Genomic DNA, 24,362 nt, shown 5'->3' on the forward strand with positions numbered 1-24,362 from the left:
TGGCCAGGCGTAAGGGTGTTAACAGGTGTTAACAGTAGCAATGTACACAGTGCTCTTGCCCTGGCACAAGAGATTTGAATTAGGCTCCAGTAGTGACCTCTCTTGGCACAGAGCAGCACTATGGCAGTGCTTAGGCCCTGGCACAGGGAGTTAACACTTGAACCTGGTAGAGTGAACAGTGGAACAAGTACTAGAAGCAGCATATAGCAGTGGGGGCAGTGGTAAAGATCCAACCTTAATGGTAGCTGGTAAAAAAAATTTAAGACTTCAATTCTTAATTAAGTGGTAAGCTTCACCTTGGAAGGTGGCAGAGTGATTTTAGATTTTGGAATTTGTTTTAATTGCTTTATTTTGTTTCAATTATTTATTTGAATTGTGCTTAGAAGTAATATTGTGAAAACATAACGAAGAATTTGTATTTCAATCATGTTTTGTCATCCCCAATTAGACATACCTGCCTCTGAGCACCAATTAAATTATTTTGTGAAATCATGCTATTCTGGTACCTTCAACAAAAAAAAGATGACTTGCTTAAGGTCACTTGTTTGAGGTTAGAATTAAACTCACATCTGTAGTAAGAAAGACTTGACTTTAATTTGCAAGTCAGCCTCAAGTACCCTTCCTCGTGGAGCTCCCCAAGGGTTTTGAATACACAATGCATTGCAGGTCAAAAGGTGACGACTTCCTTACTTCCCCATCCAATTCTGCTTCTCTATCATTGCTCAATAATTATTTAATATTTTTTTAAAAAACTTGCTGAACACTGAAATAAATAAATTTCCATTCAAAATGATTACCAGTGTAATAGAGGAATGGAGTTAGCCTTCATTTTCTTCATTATTCCTTACCTTCTGCCACTTTAGTGGCACTTTAACCTAAGATCTGTCTTTTGAAATCCAAAGATCAATGAAAAAATATTCTAAAATTACTCACACAAAATATAAAAAAGTATCTGATGTTTCAGCAAAAATAATTTATTCATATGCATAAACAAATTTGCTCTCAATTTTTTATATCCAGGGCAAACATGACCACATTTTTTTCAGAGTTACGCTGGCATGTGTTCTTAGACGACAAAAGGGAGGAAAAAGAAAAACTAAGTAAAACAAGATTTGCCTCTAATCAGTTACTTCCTTATAAAATCCCCAACAATCTACATTATCAAAAATAGGAAGATCTAGCAGAAAGTCACTGCAACAAAAATAATTACAGCTGGCACTGATAAAAGAGCAGAGATTTGTGACTTTATACAAGGGAATAACAAAGTCAAAATGGTAAAAGACTAGACTTTTAGCTATTTTTCCCAATTACAAATCAAACTCAATTTTTTAGTTTCAAGTTTTATAAATCTAAAGAAGAAACATAATATAATTATCTATACAGGTATTTCTGAAATGTTCTATCACTCAAGGGAGTTAACTGCCTTTTTTAATTGTCTCTTTTCTTTGAATTATATCAATTTTTGAATTATGTTATATCCATTAGCAAACTGAGTACTAATGTTAATTTATAGTCTTAATTCTCATGGAATGTATAAAACTCTCTTTGTGATGTATAAAATGCATAAATTTCTAAAATGAATGCATAAAATATATTATATGAATGCATAAAAATCTCTCCATAGGGAGAGATGGTCTAATTTAAGTTACAGTCTTTGGTCTGTCTTCCACGTAATATAACAAGAAACACTTGTACTTCATAAATTTGTTGTAAAGGATTTATGTCCTTATCAGGTTGGATATATTCCCTTAATAGAGTGGGCAGAAGAGTTAGCTCTAGAAGAGGCAGAATAGAACTTGGAGTACCAAGGGGTATCTTTGTTGGGAGGTGGCTTACTAACTGGTAACAAAAGGGAGGTAAAAGGGTATAACCAGTCCCCACGGAAGAAGGTAGGCAGCCTCCTAGAAGTGGCTAATGCACCAAAAACTTGGCTTCTCCCCACCATGGTAGGGATCTCACCCAGAGAAAGGTGGATTCTGACTGATGGAAAAGGGAATACTAAATTGGTGGTTACCTGACTTTTGATGAGAATAGCTAACTATGTGAGAAATGTCATTTCCCTATAGCCTTGACACATATATATATATATATATATATATATATATATCCCTAATATTTCTGGTACCACTTCCATGCATAGCTTTCTTCTTGCCTGGAAAAACCATCATGAATGGCAAAAATTTGGCATCCCCTATCGCCTGAACCAGATAATTTAGAAACATGACTCAGTCCTTCTAAGAAGGGCAAAACTTGGGACTTCTGATTTTCATTAACCCATATTCAAGACATTCCTTCAAGGGAATGCTATGCTGTTTGTTTTGTTTTTGCTATCTTTTTGGTTTTGATGTTATTTTCCTCATTCAGTCCTGTCTATGTCAGTCTTCTTGCATCCTCAGGGATCCCTGAGGCCAGGGTTAACAAAGTACAGCTCTAAAGTCACCCTAAATGGTCCTCTAGAAGACCTTAAGGCCCTTACCACCAATTGGTGGAGTATGGGGGCAGGGGTGAGCAATATTCTAGGTACTATATATATGTGTGTGTGTGTGTGTATATATATATATATATATATATATATATATATATATATATATATATATATATATATATATATATATATATATATCTGTTACTGTATACAATGTTCTTTTGGTTTTGTTCATTTTGCTCTTCATTATTTCGTGCAAATCTTTCCATGTTTTTCTAAGATCATTAAGCTCATCATTCATTATAGCACAGTAGTATTCCATCACAATCATATACCACTTGCTCAGCCATTCCCCAACTGATAGGCATCCCCGCAATTTCCAGTTCTTTGTCACCACAAAGAGAGCTGCTACAAATGTTTTAAAACATATAGATTCTTCTCCTTTTCCCACAATCATCTTTGGAAATAAACCTAGTAGTGCTATTGCTGTGTCAAAGGGTACAGGCAGTTTAATAACTTTTTTTAAAAATTGATTATAAGAATTTTATTTTCCACCTTCTCTGTGAATAGCATCAGGAATGAACTCAGTCCCTGGTCTCAAGGAATTTACAGTGTGGCTTGTAAGAAAACCTGTGTATTCATCACAAGGCAATGTGGTGCCAAGTGTGCCATGCAAGTGGTATAGACAAGAAATGCCAGAAGTGAAGAGAAGTCACTGGGCTCAACTTAGAGTCATTTTAATATTTTTTAATTTTTTAAAAATTTTAAGCTTTTATCTAGTATTTTATTTTTTCCCAGTAAAACGTAAAAACAATTTTTAACATCTGTTTTTAAAACTTTTGAGTTGCAAATTCTCTCTTCCTCCCTCCTGAAACCTCCTCATTGAGAAAGCAAGCAATTCGATATAGGTTATACATTTGTAGTCATGCAAAACATATTCATAATAGTCATGTTGTGAAAGAAAACATACACAATTTTAAAAAAACTCAAGAAGAATAAAGCTGTTTTCAGAGACACTTCTAGGGATCTGTTAGTTTTTCATTTCTTCCAAGATGGTATGATCTAAAGAGAAGTGTATACTACTCTCCTGGCCTGTGCTCTGGTCTGTAAGTGACCACAACTACTCTTTTCTGCCCTGAAACCATGCAGAACTGTTCCCTTCCATTGTGGCTGTAAGCTCTGCTATGCTAGTGCTTCTCCTCACCCTGAGATTGACACCCAGGACCTGGATCTGAGTAGGGGCTAGAGAGATATTACAAGGGGCAAAGCAACAGAGTCCTGCTCAGTGCAAGCAAAAAGAACTACGTAATCTCTTTTCTGACCAATTGTTTGACCCCTTACATCTGTGGGCTGACAGTGCCAGAAGCAGCAGCTACCACTGCTTGTGCAACAGGCTTTTCCTGCCAACCTTCCAAACTGTCTTGGGCTAGAAATCTGTTTCATTTAGTCTTTTTGTGGATTCTGCTGCTCTAGAATTTGTTTAAAGTCATTTTTTAAGTTATTTGGAATCATTTGGGGGAGAGCTCAGGCGAGCCCCTGCCTTTACTCTGTCATCTTGGCTCTGCCTCAGTTTAATAACTCTTTAGGCATAATTCCAGATTACACTCCAAAATGACTGGATCAGTTCACAATTCCACCAACAGTGAATTAATGTCCCAAGTTTTCCACATCCCTTCCAACATTTGTCACTTTCCCTTTCAATCATTTTGGCCAATCTGATAGGTGTAAAATGATATCTCAAGGTTGTTTTAATTGGCATTTCTCTAATCAATGATGATTTAGAGCATTTTTTCCATGACTTAATAAATGTCTTCATTGGAAAACTTTCTGTTCATATCCTTTGACCATTTATCAACTGAGGAATGACTCATATTCTTATAGATTTGTCAAAGATATTTATATATTTGAGATATGAAACCTTTATCTGAGAAACTGTCCAAAAATTTTTTCCCAATTTTCTGCTTTCCTTTTGATCTTGGCTACATTTGTTTCATTTGTACAGAAACTTTTTAATGTAATTGAAATTATTTATTTTACACATCACTCTGCTCTCTATCTCTTATTTATTTATAAATTGTTCACCTATCCATAAGTTTAAAAAGTAATATATTACATGTTCTTCAAATTTTCTTGTAATATCTCTCTAGGTCATGTACCCATTTTGACTTTATTTTGGTAAATGGTGCAAGATATTGTTTATGCCCAGTTTCTGCCATGCTGCTTTCCAGTTTTCCTAACAATTTTTACCAAATAATGAATTCTTATCCAAAATTTTAAGTTTTTACACTCGCTAATATAAAGTTACCATATGTATTTACTGTTGTAAATTGCATGTCTACTCTGTTGTAAATTGAATGTCTACAATGTTCCATTGATCTATCTTTCTATTTCTTAGCCAGGACCAGATAGTTCTGATAATTATTGCCATATAATATAGTTCAAGATCTGGTACTGCTAAACCTCCTTTCCTTACATATTTTTCATTAAATCCTTCGATAGTCTTGACATTCTGTTCTTCCAAATGAATTTTATTATTATTTTTCTAATTCAGTAACTTTTTTTTGGTAATTTAATTTGGAAATTGTCATTTTGGCCCTGCCTACCCATGAACAATTAATATTTCTTCAATTGTTTAAATCTGATTTTATTTGTATAAAAAGGGTTGTTTTTTAAAAATAATCTTGTTTATATAGTTCCTGGGACTGTTTTGGCAGGTGTACTCTAAAGTATTTTATACTGTCTTGAGTTATTTTAAATGGAGTGTGTCTTACCATCTCTTCTTGAAGGGTTTTGTTTGAATATACTACTAACAAAGACGAAATTAAAGCAATTATGAGGAATTATTTTGCTCAACTGTATGCCAATAAAGTTAACAATTTAAATGAAATGGAAGAATATTTACAAAAATATAAATTGCCTAGAATAGCAGAAGAGGAACTTCAGAATTTTTTATTTTTATTATTTTTTATTTTTATTTTTATTTCTTTTTCATTAAATTATATTAAATCTTATTTATTTATCTTATATTTTATTATCCTTTTTAGAAAAAGAAATTAAATAGGTCATAAATGAGCTTCCTAAGGAAAAATCACCAGGACCAGATGGGTTTACAAGTGAATTCTATCAAACACTATCAAACACTAAAAGATCAACTCCAATAGTAAATTAATTATTTGGAATGGGAAAAGAGGGAACCCTACCAAACTCCTTTTATAAAACAGATGATACTGACACCTAAATGGAAGAGTAAAAACAGAGAATATAGAACCACTTCATTAATGAATATGGATGCAAAAATCTATGCCTTAGTTGTGAAGAGAGTGTTTTGCCTTTGTGTGTGTGTGTGTGTGTGTGTGTGTGTGTGTGTGTGTGTGTGTGTGTGTGGTGTGCGCAGGAAAAGGCAGGACAAAAAAGTAGGAAGAAGGGACGGTGGAATAGACATACAGATACTCTCTCATTTCAAACAAAGATTTCAACAAAAATAACCATTATCAGGTGCTAGCTATAATACAACATTATTCGTGAAGGAACTTAATTATTTTACAGGCATTATTCACAAGTTATATAAATATAAAAAACATAAATATCCTTCTGAGTCTGAACGTATTCTCACATCAGTAATATCTGACTTAAAAAATTCCTTAATTCTCTCACAAAACATCTGTCCTAGGTAACAACACCTCCTGTTATTCTCCATTAGACTAGTGATAAAGTGATAAAACAGAAGAAATAAATGATCTTAAGATTCAGAATGTTAAACGTAGAACACAGTAGACATTCCTGTTTCCACAGGGTAAGAAATAGCAAAAGCCTTTTTTATAACTGCATCATTTTGGAAATCTGATATATCATTGTCCCAATATTTTGAGCTAGTAGTTCAAATATTTGTTTAAGACCATGAAAAACTGGTAAGAAAAGGAAGGATTAGATCTTTGTCAGGACATCTGGGAAAATATTTTATTTCCCATTTACTCCCTCAAAGAGTACAAGGACATGTTATAGTTGGCCACAGACACTATTTTCCGATGTAGCAGTAAATAAAACCACTTTGAACCATTTATACTACAAATATATACATATACAATGTGTACATAGGGTATATGAATGTATATATACACACATCATATGTGTGTATAATCCCAACTAGTCAAATACCAGTGGCTTTTAATTATTTGAAAGTAACATAACTTTGCTCTATACTGTAAATTGTTACTATTTTAAACAACTAAGATCTCTGAATAAAGTGCCTTATTAATTCATGTTAAATTGTTGTGTTTTTTTTAATTTGTAAAGAACGACATAGATGGTTCTTAAACTTTAAATTCCCTTCACTTTACTAATGACAGAATTGAGACAGAGAGAAAGGTTGTGACTTGCCAAAGTATACACATGTAACAAGCAACTCTGGCTGTAAGTCCAGTAGTCTTTCCCCTCTATCATGCTATAATAAACTTTGATTCTCATTCTAGGCACTTTATAGTTGAAATCAATGGAAAACAAATTAAAACACAAATTTCCTATTTGCTTCACAGTGAAATATTTAGAAGAAGCAATTTCATAGTTACCTTTCTTTTTAAAATATTCTCAATTGATAAACATTTATTTCTTATTTCAACTTCTCCTTCCCCAAAGAGGAGGGCAAAGAAAAACAAAACCTTTGGAACAGATTACAAAGTCGAGCAAAACAAATTTCTACAATGGATAGTCATGATTATTTTATACTACTTTCAGAATTGCTTTTTGTATGTTTAACACAATTGTACATGTATAACCTATATCAGATTGCTTGCTGTCTTGGGGAGTGGGAGAGGGCAGAGGGATAGAAGGGAGGGAGGGAGAAAATTTTGGAACTCAAAATTTTACAAAAATGAATGTTGAAAATTAATCTTTCCATGTAATTGGAAAAAAATACTATTAAGAAAAAAAAAGAATTGCTTTTCAAAAACATCACCTTTTGTCTTAATGTCTTTCAATGATAGCAGAGTCCCTTCACCACTTATGCATGAATTCACTTAGATTTTCATTTTTGTATTTCATTACTACTAAATCATATTACATTAAATGACCTAAAATAACTCATTCATTCAATTGTTCTTGGTAAAGGTTTTTCCCAACTCTTTCCCTTCTTAGTTTGAGTGACCTAATACTTCTCTGATTCTTCTCTTACATGTCTAACCATTTGCTTCTAATCTGTGTCTTTCAAAAGCTTCTCTTCCTCTTCCTTTCACCTAACTGTATATTCCTTAAGTTTCAACCTTATCATTAAACCTCTGTTTTTCTTCTTTCTGTTCTCTTTCATTAACACCCATCGTTTCTCATGGCTTCAAATATTACCTCTATGAAAATGACTCAAATTTATATCTCCTGTTCTGATTTCTTACCCAACTTCCATTTCCCAAAGTGAATTCATAATATTTTCCCAATCCAACTTCATCTCCAGATTCCCTATGTGACACTGTCTTGTAAGGCATAATAGTCCCATAATCCTAAGATGTTTTGATTAGAAACTTTGGGAGGCTCTATGAAAGTAATTGGAATTGGTTCCCAGAATGTTCTGGGAAGAGGAAGGCAGAAAACATCTAGGTGCTGCATAATGGTCCAGGTGTTAGATTTGGAGTCTGGAAGGACTAAGTTTAAAGTCTATCTCAGACCTTCTGCTGAGATTTGATGGTAATATACAGAAATGCTTATGACTTATGCAGACTGATTTTATATCTCATATCACTGCTAAAGTAATCATTTCAATTAATTTTTAGTTGACACTATAGGGTTCTCTAAGTAAAGGATTATATCATTTACAAAAATGATCATTCTGTTTCCTCTCTGCCTATGTTAACTCTGTTCATTTCTTTTTCCTGTCCTATTGTTAGAGTTAACATTACTAGTACTATATCAAATAATAGTGATGATATTGAACAACCTTACTTTACCGCAGATCTTATTGTAAATATCTTCAGTTTTATCTCCACGGCACAATTCTGGTCTTAGTTTTCTGCTTCATTGAATAATAGTTTATTGAGGAACTTATATTCTAATGTGGAGACATGTAAATAAACTATATGTATACAAGATATATGTAGAAAAGGTACAAAATAATCACAGAGGGAAGGAAACAGCAACAGAAAGGACTCATGCAAAAGGAAGGATGTGAGGTGGATCATGCGGAAAACCAGGGAAAGTAAGGAGTAAGGTGAGGAGGAAGAGTATTCCAGGCATGAAAGTGATACAATGAAAAAGTCCCAGAGTCAGGAGGTATATAGTTGGATCACAGAACGCATGAAGTATAAGAAGAGAAAAAAGGAAAGAAAGGGCCAGGTTGGGAAGGGCTTTAAATGCTAAACAGAGTATTTTATAGTTGAGCTTTGAAGTAAAAGAAGGGCACTGGACTCTATTGAGCAAAAGAATGACAGTCAAACTTGTACATTAGGAAGAATTGATCTGCATGTAAAGAAACATGAGGCTAACTAGGAGCCAACCATAATAGGTAAGGTGATGGAGTGATTCAAACTTGAAGTAGGCAGGGAGAGTGAAGAGAATGGGACAGATGTGAGATGCTGTGGAGGTAGATTAACAAGACTTGGTAACTGACTGAATTTGTGGAATGAGAGAAGTAAGGAGTACTCCACAGCTGTGAACCTGAATACCTGGAAGGATCATGGTGCCTTGACAGAAGGTCAGGTTTTTTGGGAAAATAATAAGGTATATTTTGGATAGATTGAAGCTGAGGTGACCTTAAGAAATGTAGGTAAAAAGTAGGACTGCACAATCGGCAGCCGGTGGGCTGCTTATGCTGGTGAGCCACTTGAAGCAAAAGAATTTCTTCTACATACAAAAAATGTTTTTCTTACATTTTTCTTGAGCCACCTGAAATCCTTTGGCATGCAGCAAACAACCCAAAAACTGTAAGCAGCCTGCAGGCCACAGGTAGTGAAGGCCTGGTGAAAAGGCATATTGAGCACTTGGTGGTATGGGACTGGAATTCATGAGAGAGAGTAGATATATGCACAGAGATAACTATCAAACCAATAAAAGCTGATGGGATGACCAAGAGAGAGTATGTAAATAGAGAACGGAAGAAGGCCATGGACAGAGTTAAGGGACAGGAAATGGATGATAATCCAGCAAGGGAGATGAGAAGGAGTTACCAAGAAGGTAGAAGCCAAACAAGGAGGGAGTCATATCAGAAAAACCAGGTAGGAGAGAGTATACAGAAGAGGTGCTGCTCAGGTGTCAAACACCATAGAAAGTTTAAGAAGGATGAGAACCGAGAAATCATCAGATTTAGCAATTAAAAGCCTAATTCAATAGATATTCTATAAATAGATGTAATATTCTATAAATAGACACAACATTCTATGTTTTTAAAAATAAATAATAAATAAAAGCTAAATTCTACTTTTAAGTTATCTGTGTCCTATTTGGTAACTATGGCACAATCTGAATTATCACCAGTTCAAACTGTAATATAGTCAGCTTATAAATCATTGACAGCTCACCACAATGGCACTAAATACTGATTTTAAACAAATATGTGTGAAGTATCATTCCCTCCAGAATGCAACAATGACTTTTTAGTCTTGTTGTCCTATAGGAAAAAAAAAGGGATCCTATTTGGTATTCTGTGAACTAACTAAATTAATCACACCTCTAAAATAACCTTCCCTTCTGCAGTGGTAACTTGTTTGATTATTGCTGCTGCTGTCGTTATTTTAGCTTACGTTAACTTGAGAAGAGAAACCATTGATAACTTGTGAAATAATCACAAAAAAATCCAGGAAACAGTTGGCCATTTTATAGATAAGATAAAATGCCAAGAAGAATCTGACAATTGCCATGACCACATGTCCTATTCTATTTGCCCAATTCAAAGCAGCACTCTTCAAGTCCTAAGTGTTTTGCAGCCACAATCGTTCTAGCTACATTGGTTATGCTGGCTAGTAAAATGTTATTATACAGTCTGGTACCAAGCAAGAGAGAAATATTGCTTACATGAAAACAGAATGATCTTTAGTGAATGCTAAGAGCAAGCAATCATTTTCATAAACAGAAAAATCATTTTTGTATCTTTCCATCATAACTTCTGCAATACTGAGTACGTTTCACAAACGATTCTCTTTGCTTTGTGAGTTTACAACACCTTCATCTCTGTATCATTTTAGCAAATAGAGAGGTTTCCCTTCCCTCACTATAATCCTGGTAGGAAAAAACCTCCAATAAAGCCAATCCCCAGATGCCTACCTTGCAATTAAAAAAAAAAACAAACTAGTGGACACTATTCTTATAAGACAAAACCAAATGACTTCTATCTCAACCCTCTGACCCACTTCAAGAAACATGGCCAAAAATGTTCGCTGTTAATAAGGACATGGACTATATCTGTGATTTCAAGACTACACGACTCTTGTAGTCTAAGAGAGTTGCTTAGAGAATTGAGAGGTTAGATGACTGGCCCATATTCACACAACCAGGATACAGTCAAGGCATGATTCGAAACAGGAATTCTTGGTTTTGAGGTAGGATCTCTATCCGCTATGTCACACTGCCTCATCCTTCTGCTAACAGCCACTGTATATGAAACACTTAAGATATCTTACGAAATCTATGGCTATGTCATTTGAAAAACAAAAAAATATGATTGCTTTAATGAGTGGAGTGAAAGACCAGACAGTCCAGTGTACCTGCATGACAATAAGAAGATCAAAGACTAGGATGAAGGAAGCTAAGAAGGCTCTAGAGACTTCATCACTGGGCAGAAATCCACGATTCAACTTGTCCCAGCTGATCCAATCAGTGGTGATGACAAGCACAACGACAGAGGTCAAAGTGAAAAGAACTGTCCTGTAAGAAACAAAATACTTCTTTAAGAACACTGCAAAATTTTTTTTAATGAGAGATGTGACTTGGTCTATGATTTGTTAATAAACTTCTCGTTTATCAGATCCTCTATCCTAAAGCATGACAACCTTAACACAAAATACAAAAATTAAATGTAGTAATTTCTTTTAAAAATAGAAATACATAGGGACAGCTAGGTGGCACAGTGGATAGAGCACTGGCTTGGAGTCAGGAGAACCTGAGTTCGAATCCAGCCATAGACCAGCCAGCTGACACTTAACTAGCTGTGTGACCCTGGGCAAGTCACTTAACCCCACCAAAACAAAACAAAACAAAAAATAAGTGGAAATACATAGAATATGTGTGCTATCCCACTTAACACTCTCTTTGACAGAGATTTTCTCTTACAAATATGAAAATACTAAAATCCTACGCAACAAATTATTACACACAAATATTACTAATGAGAGTAGTTAGCTTTTCAACATGAGTTCAGAATAGAGTGCCAGCTTAACACCTTACTTTTTACATAACATATTTTTCAGGGAAGATAGGTAGTTCAGTGGATAGAGTTCAGGGCCTGGAGTCAGGAAGACCAATCTTCCAGAGTTCAAATCTTGTCTCAGACACTTACTAGCTATATGACCCAGGGCAAGTCACTTAACCCTGTTTGCCTCAGTTTCCTCATCTACAAAAATGAGCTGGGGAAGGAAATGGCAAACCACTCCAGTATCTTTTCCAAGAAAACCCCACATGACTGAAAAACAACTTAACAATAATATTTTTCAGCTATTGCAATGACTATAGTTGCACACACAGGCATATAAGGTAGAGGGTAAGTACATGGAGGAATCATCTGCTTTTATCATCCAATCTCTGCTGAGAGCTACAGAAAACATAAGTCCAATTGCCTTCAGTGGTTTTGAATGAACTATTCTCTGTCTAGTTTCCTCCTTATTCAATTATTTTGACTTTATTTCACCTTTAATAATCTATTTCTATTAAAAAAATTATACTTTAAAACTTCAAGGATCTAGGATTTTATAGGTATATCACAAATACAGATCACAGAATCTGTCATAGAAGATGATTTCTTTAACAAATTATTAATAATAACTGATAATAATAATTGTATTAATAATATATGATTATCCTCTTGACACAATAGTGATGAGCCCCTTTCAATTTAGATAAGCCGACCCTTAGATGAGAGGCAGTTCATTTCCAAGCCCACTGTGAACCCTTTCTAACATGGAAGAAATTAACATCAGGAACCTAAAGGTTACCTTCACATTAATCCACAAATATTTATTGAGTCTCTAATATGGTCAAGGAATGAGCTAGGTACAAAGAACAAAGCAATCTCTACTTAAAAGGCTGTATTCAAATGAGATAACAAGTACATACATATACATACATATACAGATACAGATCACAGAATCTGTCATAGAAGATGATTTAGTGAATACATACACTATACATACATATTCGTTTTGGAGGAAGGGGACTAACAGCTGAGGAATTAGAAAAGTACTCAAGTTACATATTAAAGGAGGGGAGGGTTTCTATGAGGTAGAGTGCATTACAAGAATGAAGGTGGGGTGACCAATAAGGCACAGAAACTGGAGATGTAATGGCATGACAGAGGAATAGAGAGAAAGCCAGTTGGGCTGGAATAAAGAGAGGGGAGTAATGTCCAATGAGGCTGAAGAGGTGGGTTGGGAACAAATTGTATAGAGATTTAAAATTTACCTTAGAGCATAAAAGAAAATTTTGAGTTGAATGAGTAAAAGGATTAACATGGTTAGATCGGTTCTTTTTTTTTTTTTAAATTGTTGTATTCTGTTTCTTACTTCACCATAGTATCTCATGTATCCCTCCTCCCCTTTCCTGAGAGTCATTTATGACAAAGTGGGGTGTTTTTTTTGAGAGAAAAAAACCCCAGCATAATTGATTGATATATTCAGAAAGTCTGAAAACACACAATGTGTAACAACTGTGGACCTTCCGGTTCCACTGAGGGGTAGGTTGAGGGTGTCTTCTCATAGCTCTTCATCTGAATCCCATTTGACTTATAATTTTGTTACATTTTCACTTGGTTTTTTTTGGTGTGTCATTCTCTCCATTTACACTGTTATAGTTATTATGCATATTGTATTCTTGGTTCATTTTCTTCACTCTGCATTAGTTCATATAGCTCTTTCCATGATTCTCTGTATTCATAACATGTTATTTCTTATAGTGCAATAGTATTCCATTACATTTATGTACCCACAATTTGTTTAGCAATGCCCCAATTGATAGGCATCTACTTTGTTTCCAATTCTCAGCTATAAAAAAGTGCTACTATAAATATCTTGGAGTATATGGGGAATTGTTCTTATTGATGGCTCACTTGGGGTACAAACCCAGTAAAGAGTCTCTGGTTCAAAATGTATGGACATTTTAGTCACTTTATTTGCATAATGACAAATTGCTTTCCAAAAGAGTTGTTCCATTTCACAGATAAACCAGCAATGTTTTAGTGTGAACTTTCTTTGCACAACTTCTTATGAACTGGTGCCATTTTTGTCAACTCACAGGATGTGAGATAAAATCTCTGAGTTGTTTTGATTTTCATTCCTTTTATTATTAGTCACTTTGAGCATTCTTCATGTGGTTATAAATGCTCTGCAGTTCTTCTGAGAACTTTTTGCTCATATCCTTTGACCATTTATCTACTGGGGAATGGCTATTATATACATATATATGTGTGTACATATATGTATATATGTACACACATATTTTATATGATTATATATGTAATATGTGTGTATATATGTGTATACATTTATCTTGGATACCAAACTCTTTCCCAAGAAATTTAATACCAAGATTTTTTTTTCCAATTTGACCACTTACCTTCTTTTGCTAGATGCGTTAACGTTGTCTGCGCAGAAGTTATTCAGTTTCAAGTAATCAAAGTCTTTTATTATATTTTTTGTAATTGCCTGAATGTTTTGGTTGGTTAAGAACACATTTCTTATCCAGAGCTGTGAAATCTATTTCTCTTCTAAATTTTTTATAGCATGATTTGTTGCTGCTGTTCAGTTGTTCAGTAGTGTCTGGTTTTTATGACCTCATTTGGCATTTTTTTGGCAGAGATACTGGAATGGTTTTGCCATTTCCTTCTCCAGTTCATTTTACAGATGAGGAACTGAGGCAAACAGGATTAAGTGACTTGCCTAGGGTCACACTGTTAGTAAGTTTTGAACATTGAACTTTGAACATATTTGAACTCAAGAAGATGGGTATTCCTGACTTCAGGCACCATACTCTATCCACTGTGCACCCTAGCTGACCCTTTATAGTATGATACTTAATATTAAGGTCACATATCCTTTTGGAATATATTGTGGTGTGCAGTGAAAAGTATTGGTCTAAGCCTAATTTCTGCCAGACTGCTTTCCAAGTTTTCCTAGCAGTTTTATTAAATAGGGAGTTTTCCCATAGGTAACTTATATTTTCCATTTTATTAAACAATGGATTATTAAGTTTTATTATTTCTGAATCTCCTTTGTCTAGTCTGCTTCATTGATTTATCTCTCTATTTTTAAATCAAGACAAGAAAGATCAGATCACTGCTGCTTTATAATATAGTTTGAGGTCTGAAAATGCTATTTCCCCTTCATCCTTACTTTTATTCATCATTTCCCTTGATATTCTAGATTTTTTGTTTTTTCAAGTGATTTTCTTCTTATTTTTTCAAGCTCTATACAATACACTTTTAGTAATTTGATTGGTATAGCATTAAAAATGCAAATTAATGTTGAAAGTATTGTTATTTTTATTATATTAACGAGACCTGACAATGAGCACTAAATATTACTCCAGCTATTTAGGTTATTCCTTTATAATTGAATCTATATAAGACTTTTGTATGCTTTGAGAAGTTGATTGTGATAACTTTATGCATTATATAATTATTTGGAATAAGATTTCCTTTCCTATTTATTGCTTCTTGTCTTTTGCTATTATTAGATAATCAATCAATCAATAAACATTTACTGTTTGTACTCTGTCAGGCACTGTGCTAAGTGATGAATAGAAATGCTATTGATTTTTGAGGTTTTATTTTGTGGCATGCAACTTTGCTAACACTATTGTCTCATTTGGTATCGTTGATAATTGCCTAAGGTTTTCCAAATAAATCATCAGCAAACAGGGACTGTTTTATCTCCTCTTTGCCTATCTTTATTGATTTAATTTTTTTCTCTGATCTTATTGTTCTTGCTAGCATTTTCAAAATGAATAGTGAAGGGCATGGACATCCTTGCTTCACTCCTATATTTATTGGGAAAGGTTTTAGTGTATCCCCATTGCATATAATGGCTACTTTTGGTTTTAGATAAATGTTTTTATGATACTAAAAATAGATCACTCTAGGCCAATCTTTTGGAAGGTTTTAGCATGAGTATTGTACTTTGTCAAAAACAATTGTGTGATTTGGGATAGTGGGGGTTTTAGTATGATTAATTACATTGTTTGCCCAATGTTGATCCATCCTTGCATACCTAGTATAAATCCCATATGATTAGAATGAATTATTCCTTTTTTCTAATTCAGTTTCATTTTTATTTTTTAAAATATCTTTATTGATTTCATTAAATATTTCCCAATTACATGTAAAAATTTTTTAATAATCATTTTTAAAATTTTGAGTTCAAATTCTCTCTCTCCTAATCCTTCCCCCTCTTTGAGAAAGCAAGCAATTTGATACTGATTTTACATGTCAAGTCATGCAAACCATAATTCCCTAATAGCCATGTTGCATGGAATTACTTTCTGTGATTCTCTCTCTCTTGTTTGGTTATAAACTGTTCCCTTATCCATAGATCTAACAGGTACATTTTTCCATGTTCCAGAAATTTGCTTATATCACCCTTTATGTCTAAATCACTTATCTCTTTTGACCTTACGTTGGTATATGGTGTGAGATGTTGTTTTATGCCTAGTTTCTGCCAGATTGCTTTTTAGTTTTCATCAAATAGTAAGTTCTTACCCCAAAAGCTCAGATCTTTGGATTTATCAAATAATATTGTGGTCATTTACTATTGTGTATTGAGTATGCCACCATAATTTTGTTTCCTCATTACCTATTTTTATTCTTTTAATTTTTTTCTTGTTTTATTGCTATAGAAAGCTTTTCTAGTACAATATCAAATAATACTGGTGACAGTGGATGTCTTTGTTTCACCCCTAATATTATTTGGAAGACTTCAAGTTTATCCCCATTATGGATCATGCTTGCTCTTGGTATTAAATAGAAAGCACTTATTTTAAGAAAGGCTCCATTCCTATGCTCTTTATTATTTGTAAGAGAAATGAGTGTTATATTTATAATCATTGGTTTCTGTAGTTTTTTGTTATTGACATGGTCAATTATATCATAGTTTTCCTGTTATTGAACCAGTCCTGCATTCTTGATATAAAGCCCACCCGGTCATAATGTGTTATCTTTGTGACATATTGCTATTTATTAAGGAAATTGGTCTAGCATTTTCTTTCTTTATTTTAGTTCTTCCAGTTTAGATATCAGAACCATATTTGTATCATTATAGGAATTTGGTAGGACTTGTTCTTTACCTATTTTTTTTTCAAATACTTTATATAGTATTGGGATTGTTTGGTAGAATTCACTTGTAAATCAATTCCCAGAAATTTTTTCTTAGGGAACTCATTGAAGGCTTGTTCGATTCCTTTTTCTAAGATATGGTTATTTAAGTATTCTTTTCCTCTTCTGTTAATCCAGGCTGTTTATATTTTTGAAAATATTCATCAATTTCACTTAGATTGTCCGTTTTACTGGAACATAATTGGGCAATATAGGTCTTAATAATAGCTTTAAATTCATCTTCCTTGGTGGTATATTTACCCCTCTCATTTTTTGGTTTTCTTTTTTTTTAATCATTAATCAATGTTGGTTTTTTTTTCACAAAACAAACTCTTGTATTTATTAGTTCAATTTTTTTTCACTTTTAATTTTATTAATTTTTCTTTTGATTTTCAAAATTTCCATTTTGGTGTTTAACTGGGGATTTTTAATTTGTTTTAGTTACCTGCTCAATTCATTGATCTGTTCTTTCTTTTATTGATATATGCATTTAGAGATACAAAATTCCCTGTAAATAGTACTTTGGCTACATCTCACAAATATTGTAGTACTGTCTCACTGTTGTCATTCTCTTTAAAATCTAATTTTTGTTGTTTCTATGATTTGTTCTTTTTTATTCAATTATTTAGTCTCCAATCAATTTTTAATCTATATTTCCAACACCCTTTATTAAAAGTAATTTTATTGCATCATGGTCTCAAAGGGGTCCATTTAACATTTCTGCATTAGGTTATGAGGTTTTTAATGCCCCAATACATGGTTAATTTTTTTGAAGTGCCATGTACATATGAAAAAAGTTATACTCTTTTTTTATTCCCATTCAGTTTTCCCAGAGGTCTATCATATCTAACTTTCCTATAATTCTCTTCATCTCCATAACTTCTTTCTTTTTATTTTACAATTAGGTGTATGTAGCTCTGTGTAGAGGGGAAAGCTGAGGTTCATATTAGTATAGTTTTACTGTCTATTTCCTCTATATTCCTCTATTTTCCTCTATATTTCCTTTAAGAATTTGGATGCTATGTCATTTGGTGCATATATGTTTAGTATTGACATTACTTCATTGTCTATGGTTCCTTTTTGCAAAATGTAGTTTCCTTGCTTTGCCCTTTTACTTAGGTCTATTTTTGCATTTTGCTTTGTCTAAGATAGTGATTGCTACCCTTGCCTTTTTAACTTCAACTGAAGCTTAACAGATTATGCTTCAGCCCGTTATTTTAACTCAGTGTGTATCTCTCTGTTTCAAGTGTGCTTTTTTGTAAACAACATATTGTTGCATTTTGGTATTCTCTTCTGTTTTAGGGTTGAATTTATCTCATTTACATTAAGTTACGATTGCTAATTGTGCATTTCATTCTATCTTATTTTCTTCTCTTCATCTTTTTATTTTTTTATCCTTCCCCTCCTCTAAAGTCTGTTTTTCTCCTGACCACTACTTTCTTTTCTTTGCCCTCCCTTGTATTACTTCCTCTTTTCCCTTATTCCCTTCCCCTCCAACTTCCCTATTGGGTAAAATAGATTTCTATTACCACTTAAGAGTGTGAGTGTGTGTGTGTATGTGTGTGTGTGTAGATAGATGGATAGATAGATATAGATACAGATATACTTTGGGGAACCAATTTAGATGTGAGGCTCAAGCATTGCCCACCTCTCCCTCCCCCATTTCCTTGTCTACTCTAAAAGTTCTTCTTTGTGTGCCTCTTTTATATGAGGTAATTTTTCCCATTCTTACTCTTCCTTCCCCCTTCTCCCAGGGCACCCCTCTTCATGGCTCTCCATTTTTTTCCTATCATACCAACTCACACTTGCATCCTCTTTCTATGTAGAATCCTACTAGCTGCCCTAATAATGATAAAGTTCTTAGCGATTACATGCATCATCCCATATATAAAGGTAACTTTATTAAGTCTCTTGCAGCTTCTCTTCTTTGTTTACCTTTTTATGATTTTCTTGAGTATTTGAAAGATAATTGTCTTTTCAGCTCAAGTCTTTTCATCAAGAATGCTTGAAAGTTCCTAATTAAATATCCATTTTTTCCCCTTGGAGGATTATACTCAGTTTTGCTAGATAGATTATTCTCAGTTGTAATCTCAGCCCTTTTTCTTTCAGTATATTGTGCTCCAAGTTCCTTTACGTGGTAGGTGTTAAATCTTGTATAATTGTGACTGTGACTCCATGGTATTTCAGTGATTTCTTTCAGAATACTTGAAGTATGTTCTCTTTGATCTGGGTACTCTGAAATTTTGCTATAATATTCCTGGGAGTTTTCATTTTGTGATTTAGTTCTGGAGGTATTTTATGGGTTCTTTCAATTTCTATTTTACCATATGATTCTAGGATATTGGGGCAGCTTTCCTTGATAATTTCTTAAAATATGATATCTAGGCTCTTTCTTTGATCCTGGCTTTCAGGTAGTCCTATAATTCTTAAATTATTCTTCTCATCTATTGTCCAGGTCAGTTGTTTTTATAATGAAATATTTCACATTTTTTCTATTTTTCATTCTTTTGGCTTTGTTTTTATTGTTTCTTGATGTCTCATGGAGCCATTAGCTTCCACTAGCCCAATTCTAATTTTTAAGGAATTATTTTCTTCAGGGAACATCTGTATCCCTTTTTCAATATGGCTAATCCTGCTTTTTAGGGAATTATGTTCATCAGTGAATATTTGCAATTCTTCTTTTCCATTTGGCCAATTCTGTCTTTTAAAGTGCTATTTTGTTCAGTATTTTTTGTGCCTCTTTTACCAAGCTGTTAATTGTCTTTTCATAATTTTCTTTCTTTGCTCTTATTTCTTTACCTAAGTTTTCCACTACCACTCTTATTTTATATCGAAAATCAATTTTTAGCGCTTTCAGGAATTCACATTTTTTCTCCTTTGAGGTTTTGCTTGTAGCTATTTTGACTTCATTTTCTTCTTTTGAATTTATCTTTTGATCTTCCCTTTCACCATAAAAATTTTTATGGTCAGGTTCTTTTTTGTTGTTTACCCATTTTCCCACTCTATTTATTGATTTTGAATTTTATGATGTAGTTGGGCTCTGTTCCCAGTGGGGAAATGGGGCATTGTCTCAAGCATCGGGCTTTTTTACACTTCTGTTTTCAGAGCTAGTTATAGGTAGTTGGAAGTTTTCAGTGCTCCCAAGGTGGTGTTATCTGGGGAGAGATGTGGTCACTGCTGTCCTGGTCTGCACTCTGCTCCTTACCCAGGAAAGGCACTTGAGATTGCAATCAATACTGTTGCTCAGGGTCCCTGTTCCCTTCCGATAACAAGGGATGATATTCCTCAGTATACTAATCCTTGGGATCAAAGTGATACCACCTCTCAGGACTTTCAATCTCTCTGGACCAAAAGTCTCCTTTCAGTCCTTCATATATGACCCAGAAGGGGTTTAGGCAAAGGACTTGCCAAATAGCATTGAGTTCTGTGCCCAGTGCTACCACAAGGGTCCCCTGTAGTCTCTTTCTGACCAGTTACAAAGTGTCCTTAGCATCTCTGGCTTGAGGGCTCCCCAAACTGCTCCTGCTTCTGTTGCCAACACCTAGTTCTACCACTGGTGTTTTATCATTGTGGGCTTCAGACCAGCCTCCACCTTCTTGTCATAGATCTCTCTTTCCAAACTCCTAAATTGTCTGGAGCGAGAAGAAAGTCTCATCCTGACCTTTTCTGTGCCCTGTCACTCAAGAATTCAATTTGAGGCATTCTTTTAAAGTTGTTTGGAAGGGAATGTTGGAAGGGCTTGGCTCAGTGCTTTCTCTACTTCATCATCTTGGTTCCACCATTAAGTATTTCTTGAAAAAATCACTGTAATTTATCTGATAGCTCCCTGCTTACTTTCTTTGTTCCTTAGTTCTTTCACCTGGCACCAGCAGTTCAAAGCTTGCTGGTACCAGTAGTTCAGAGCTTTGCAGCAATGGTGCTTCTGGTTTTCAGCCCCTAATAGCCTTTTGTCCTTGAAAGGTTTTAATAGCTTTTGAGGCCCAAGATCACTTCCATAGCCTGGATCTGGAGTCTCCGTGGCATAGGAAAAAGGGAGAGGAACTCCAGGTCTAGGTATAATTGTAAGCTTGTATAAAATCCTGGAATCTATTAGAGTGTCCTCACTGCTCATAATGTGGAAGGTGAGGGAGATATGCGGAGTGAGCTCAGGGTCAGTGAAAATCAATGTTCCTGAGTTGGGGTGGGGGTGGTGATAGTTTATTTGTTTATTTGTTTTGGATTCCTGGTATCCTAGATCATGGAAAATGCTGAAGTTGCTTTATCTTTGGTACCTAATTTCTGTTTGGGGGAGGTTTGAGAGGTCATGTGAAGCAGAGAAAATGTCTAGTCCACCATCTTGATGCTCATATGATACAGAAGTAGGTAGCTCATTTCTTAAGGAAAAATTATTTTAACAGCAATGTGTTGTTGTTGTTGCTCATCCTTCATTTTTGAAGAGGTCCAATGACATCACAGGGTGATGTTTTGACTTGAATTTAAGTAAGGCAGAGTTGCACAAAATAATCAACCTCACTCTCTCTTCTAGAGTTATCTAAGTTTAGTGGCAAGACAAAAGTCAAAATGACAGGCAATGGCCCATGATATGGTGGATGACCTTGGTGTCTTTGATATCTCACCAAACTCTAAGTGCTCCACAGTACCTGCTTGAGCCACTTTCACGGCCACTAGAATATGTAACATTGGAATAAATTGTTTTTATCCACCTATTCCACTGGGAGAAGTCTTCACATGCCCATAACTCACTAACGGGGTTCGAGGCCTGTCAGCAACTTGGTTTAACCCATCTGCTGAGACAGTTTTACCACTGCACATGCTACAGCTTCTTGGAGCCACAAGTGAGAGGTGGGGGATAGGTGGACCTCAAATGTGAATGAGCAGCCCTGATAAGGGCTAGGGAAACTCTCACACTTTGAACACCCCATATATCCCCAGCATGTAGCATATAGTAGAATGGTGAAGAGACCTGAGGCAAGGAGACCAATTAAGAGGCTAGTATGATAATCTAGACAATATGCTGAGAGCTTGAGCTAACGTGATAGCTTTTGGAATAGAGAGATATTTTGTGTAAAGTAAAAAAGGCAAGATTTGACATCTGACTACATATAGGGAGAGGAAATGTGAAAAGATGAGGAACGTGTTAAAATTTGAACTTGGGAGACTGGAAGGACAGGTTTGCCTTTGGCAGAAATACAGAAGTTTGAAAGAGGAGAAAGGAGAAGGAAGACACGCACTTTAGTGGAAAATTTAACTTTTTAATATGGTCCTAGCCCTTTTTATTCTTTACCATTAAGAGCTCTGAAACTAGCCCATAAAGTTCCTGTGTAGATTTTAAATTTTAGTCATTTAGGTTATAGTCATTTGTGAAACAATATATCATCTTTCTGCTATCACATGGTGAATTTTCTCACAGCAAATAGACTCCCAATTCAACTCAATTTGATTCAACAAACATTTATAAAGTACCTGATTTACAAAATGTACCAACCTAGGTGAGATACAAAGTTTAAACTTGGTCTCCAATCCCCAACAAGAGCAAATTGGTAGAATTCCCTAATCCTCAGTCAACCAAAACCTCAGAAAAAGAAACGATGTGTCAGATACAGAATAACAAAGACAGAATTCACTAGATAAGAAGACAGAAAAACCATACAGTTCTAAAATCTCAAGGAAGCAAGAAGGAATAAAACCTCAAAGAGAATACAGAGGACTAAAACAAACATTGTAATATAAAAAAAAATTAACCACTGCTGCATAAAAAAAAGAGAACACTGCATCTCCCTCGAATCACAGAACAATAGCAAGAAGCTCCAAAAGGGTTGAAGAGAGAAATGAAGTCAGAAATAAGAGCTCCCTAAGTAGAATTTTAAAATACAAACAGAAGACTGAAAATACAAATACATCATAAAGAATCTTTCTAAAGAACACATAGAGATTGTGTTCCAACAGATTTGGAACACAAAAATTCTGAAGTGTATAAAAGCTGGGCAGAAAAGAAGCAAAATGCAACAACAACTCTAAAAGAACATACAAATTCGACACAAGCCAAAATGATTAATTTTGAGAACAGGACATTCAGACATAGTTTAAGGATCATAAGTCTCTCAGAAGAACATGATAACTTTAGAAAATTTAAAGACTAAACTTCAGGAAATAATATAATAGAATTGTCCAGAACTTATGAATAAAGAAAATAAATCACTGGTGGATTGAATACAAGGATCAACACCACAAAAAAATTTCAAACTTAAAAACATAAAATAAATTTTGTAAGAAAAAGACCTGAAGATATGAAGAAATAAAAGAGTCAAATAACTCAGCATGACCCTGTGGTCATAAGAAGTTGAAGAAGAAAGTAAAGGTGCTCATTATGTACCATATTTTTTGCATCAAGCATGGGCAATAAGTAACAACAAACACTGGGATGAGCATTAGCATTGACACTTCCTCTGAGGAACAATACTTTCCCAATTATTTGTCATTCTTTATTTTTTACATTTTATTGTTATCATTTGTTTTAAGATCACCTCAATTTCTAAATACAGCTCTCTCTCATTCCTAATCAGCAAGCCATCCCTTAAAAAAAGTACAAAAAAAAATTTTCTAACAGAACATTCAATATTTGATACCCATTGTCCCTGTTACTGCCTGGCACATATTAAGCCTTTAATAAGTTCTTGATTGAAAGGAAAGATGAGAATTTGCACAAATCTCTGCAATCAAGTAGTCATTTATTACGACATATGAAAGAACTGATTTCATTACTTAATCTGTTCTATGACAACCACATTTATTCACTTTCTTGTGTTTCTTGAATCATCTGCTAACCTTTACTTTTCTTCCTTTCTTTGGTTTGATTTAATTTTGCAGGAATAATTCAAATGTCATTAATTTGCTGAAGGTCCATCTTTGTTTATAGTTTTAGAAGATACTTTATTTTGTGTTGCATCACAAGCATACAAAAAATATGGCCCAGGTTTGTCTGTATATACCAAGTATAAGCACTGGCTTTAGTGCCAGTACAACCCATGGCACACGTGAGTCATGCTTTATGTACAAATTATGCTGAAATACAATAAAACATATCCTCAAAACAGCTTAATCATCAATGAAGATCTTTGAGTTTTACGTTTTCATTAATATAACTAAGATTTCTAAAGGAAATCCTTCATAAAACATTATATGCCAGAAATAGAAATAATTTCAAAGAGCATGAGCAAAAGACACAGACTTAACTGGCTAGAATATAAATAACGAGCAGGTTAAAAAACAAATCATAGAAACAATTAGTAATCATGTGAAAGACATACAGATAAAGCAATCCTTAGAGGAAAAAATTTGTGTGTGTGTCTGTAAAAACAAAAATGTAAAAAGAAATGATTAATGAAGTAAATATGCACCAAAAAATTAGAAAGGCAACAAATAAAGCCAAAAGAAACACAAAAAGAATAA

At 34.2% G+C, this 24,362-nt stretch overlaps 1 protein-coding gene across 6 annotated transcripts in view; it reads right to left on the reverse strand.

Annotated features, from left to right (window-relative positions):
* The window catches only part of TMEM117 (transmembrane protein 117), a 190,273-nt gene that overhangs the window by 71,879 nt on the left and 94,032 nt on the right, over window positions 1-24,362 (reverse strand). For all 6 annotated transcript variants that reach the window (XM_020973675.2, XM_078156471.1, XM_020973680.2 and 3 more), the window contains one exon: window positions 11,104-11,263. In XM_020973675.2, coding sequence (XP_020829334.1) covers window positions 11,104-11,263 — 160 coding nt within the window. The remainder of the gene's footprint in view (window positions 1-11,103; window positions 11,264-24,362) is intronic.

This window comes from Phascolarctos cinereus, unplaced genomic scaffold (genome assembly GCF_003287225.1).
Source record: "Phascolarctos cinereus isolate Bilbo 61053 unplaced genomic scaffold, phaCin_HiC Scaffold_1;HRSCAF=81, whole genome shotgun sequence".
Taxonomy (NCBI): domain Eukaryota; kingdom Metazoa; phylum Chordata; class Mammalia; order Diprotodontia; family Phascolarctidae; genus Phascolarctos; species Phascolarctos cinereus.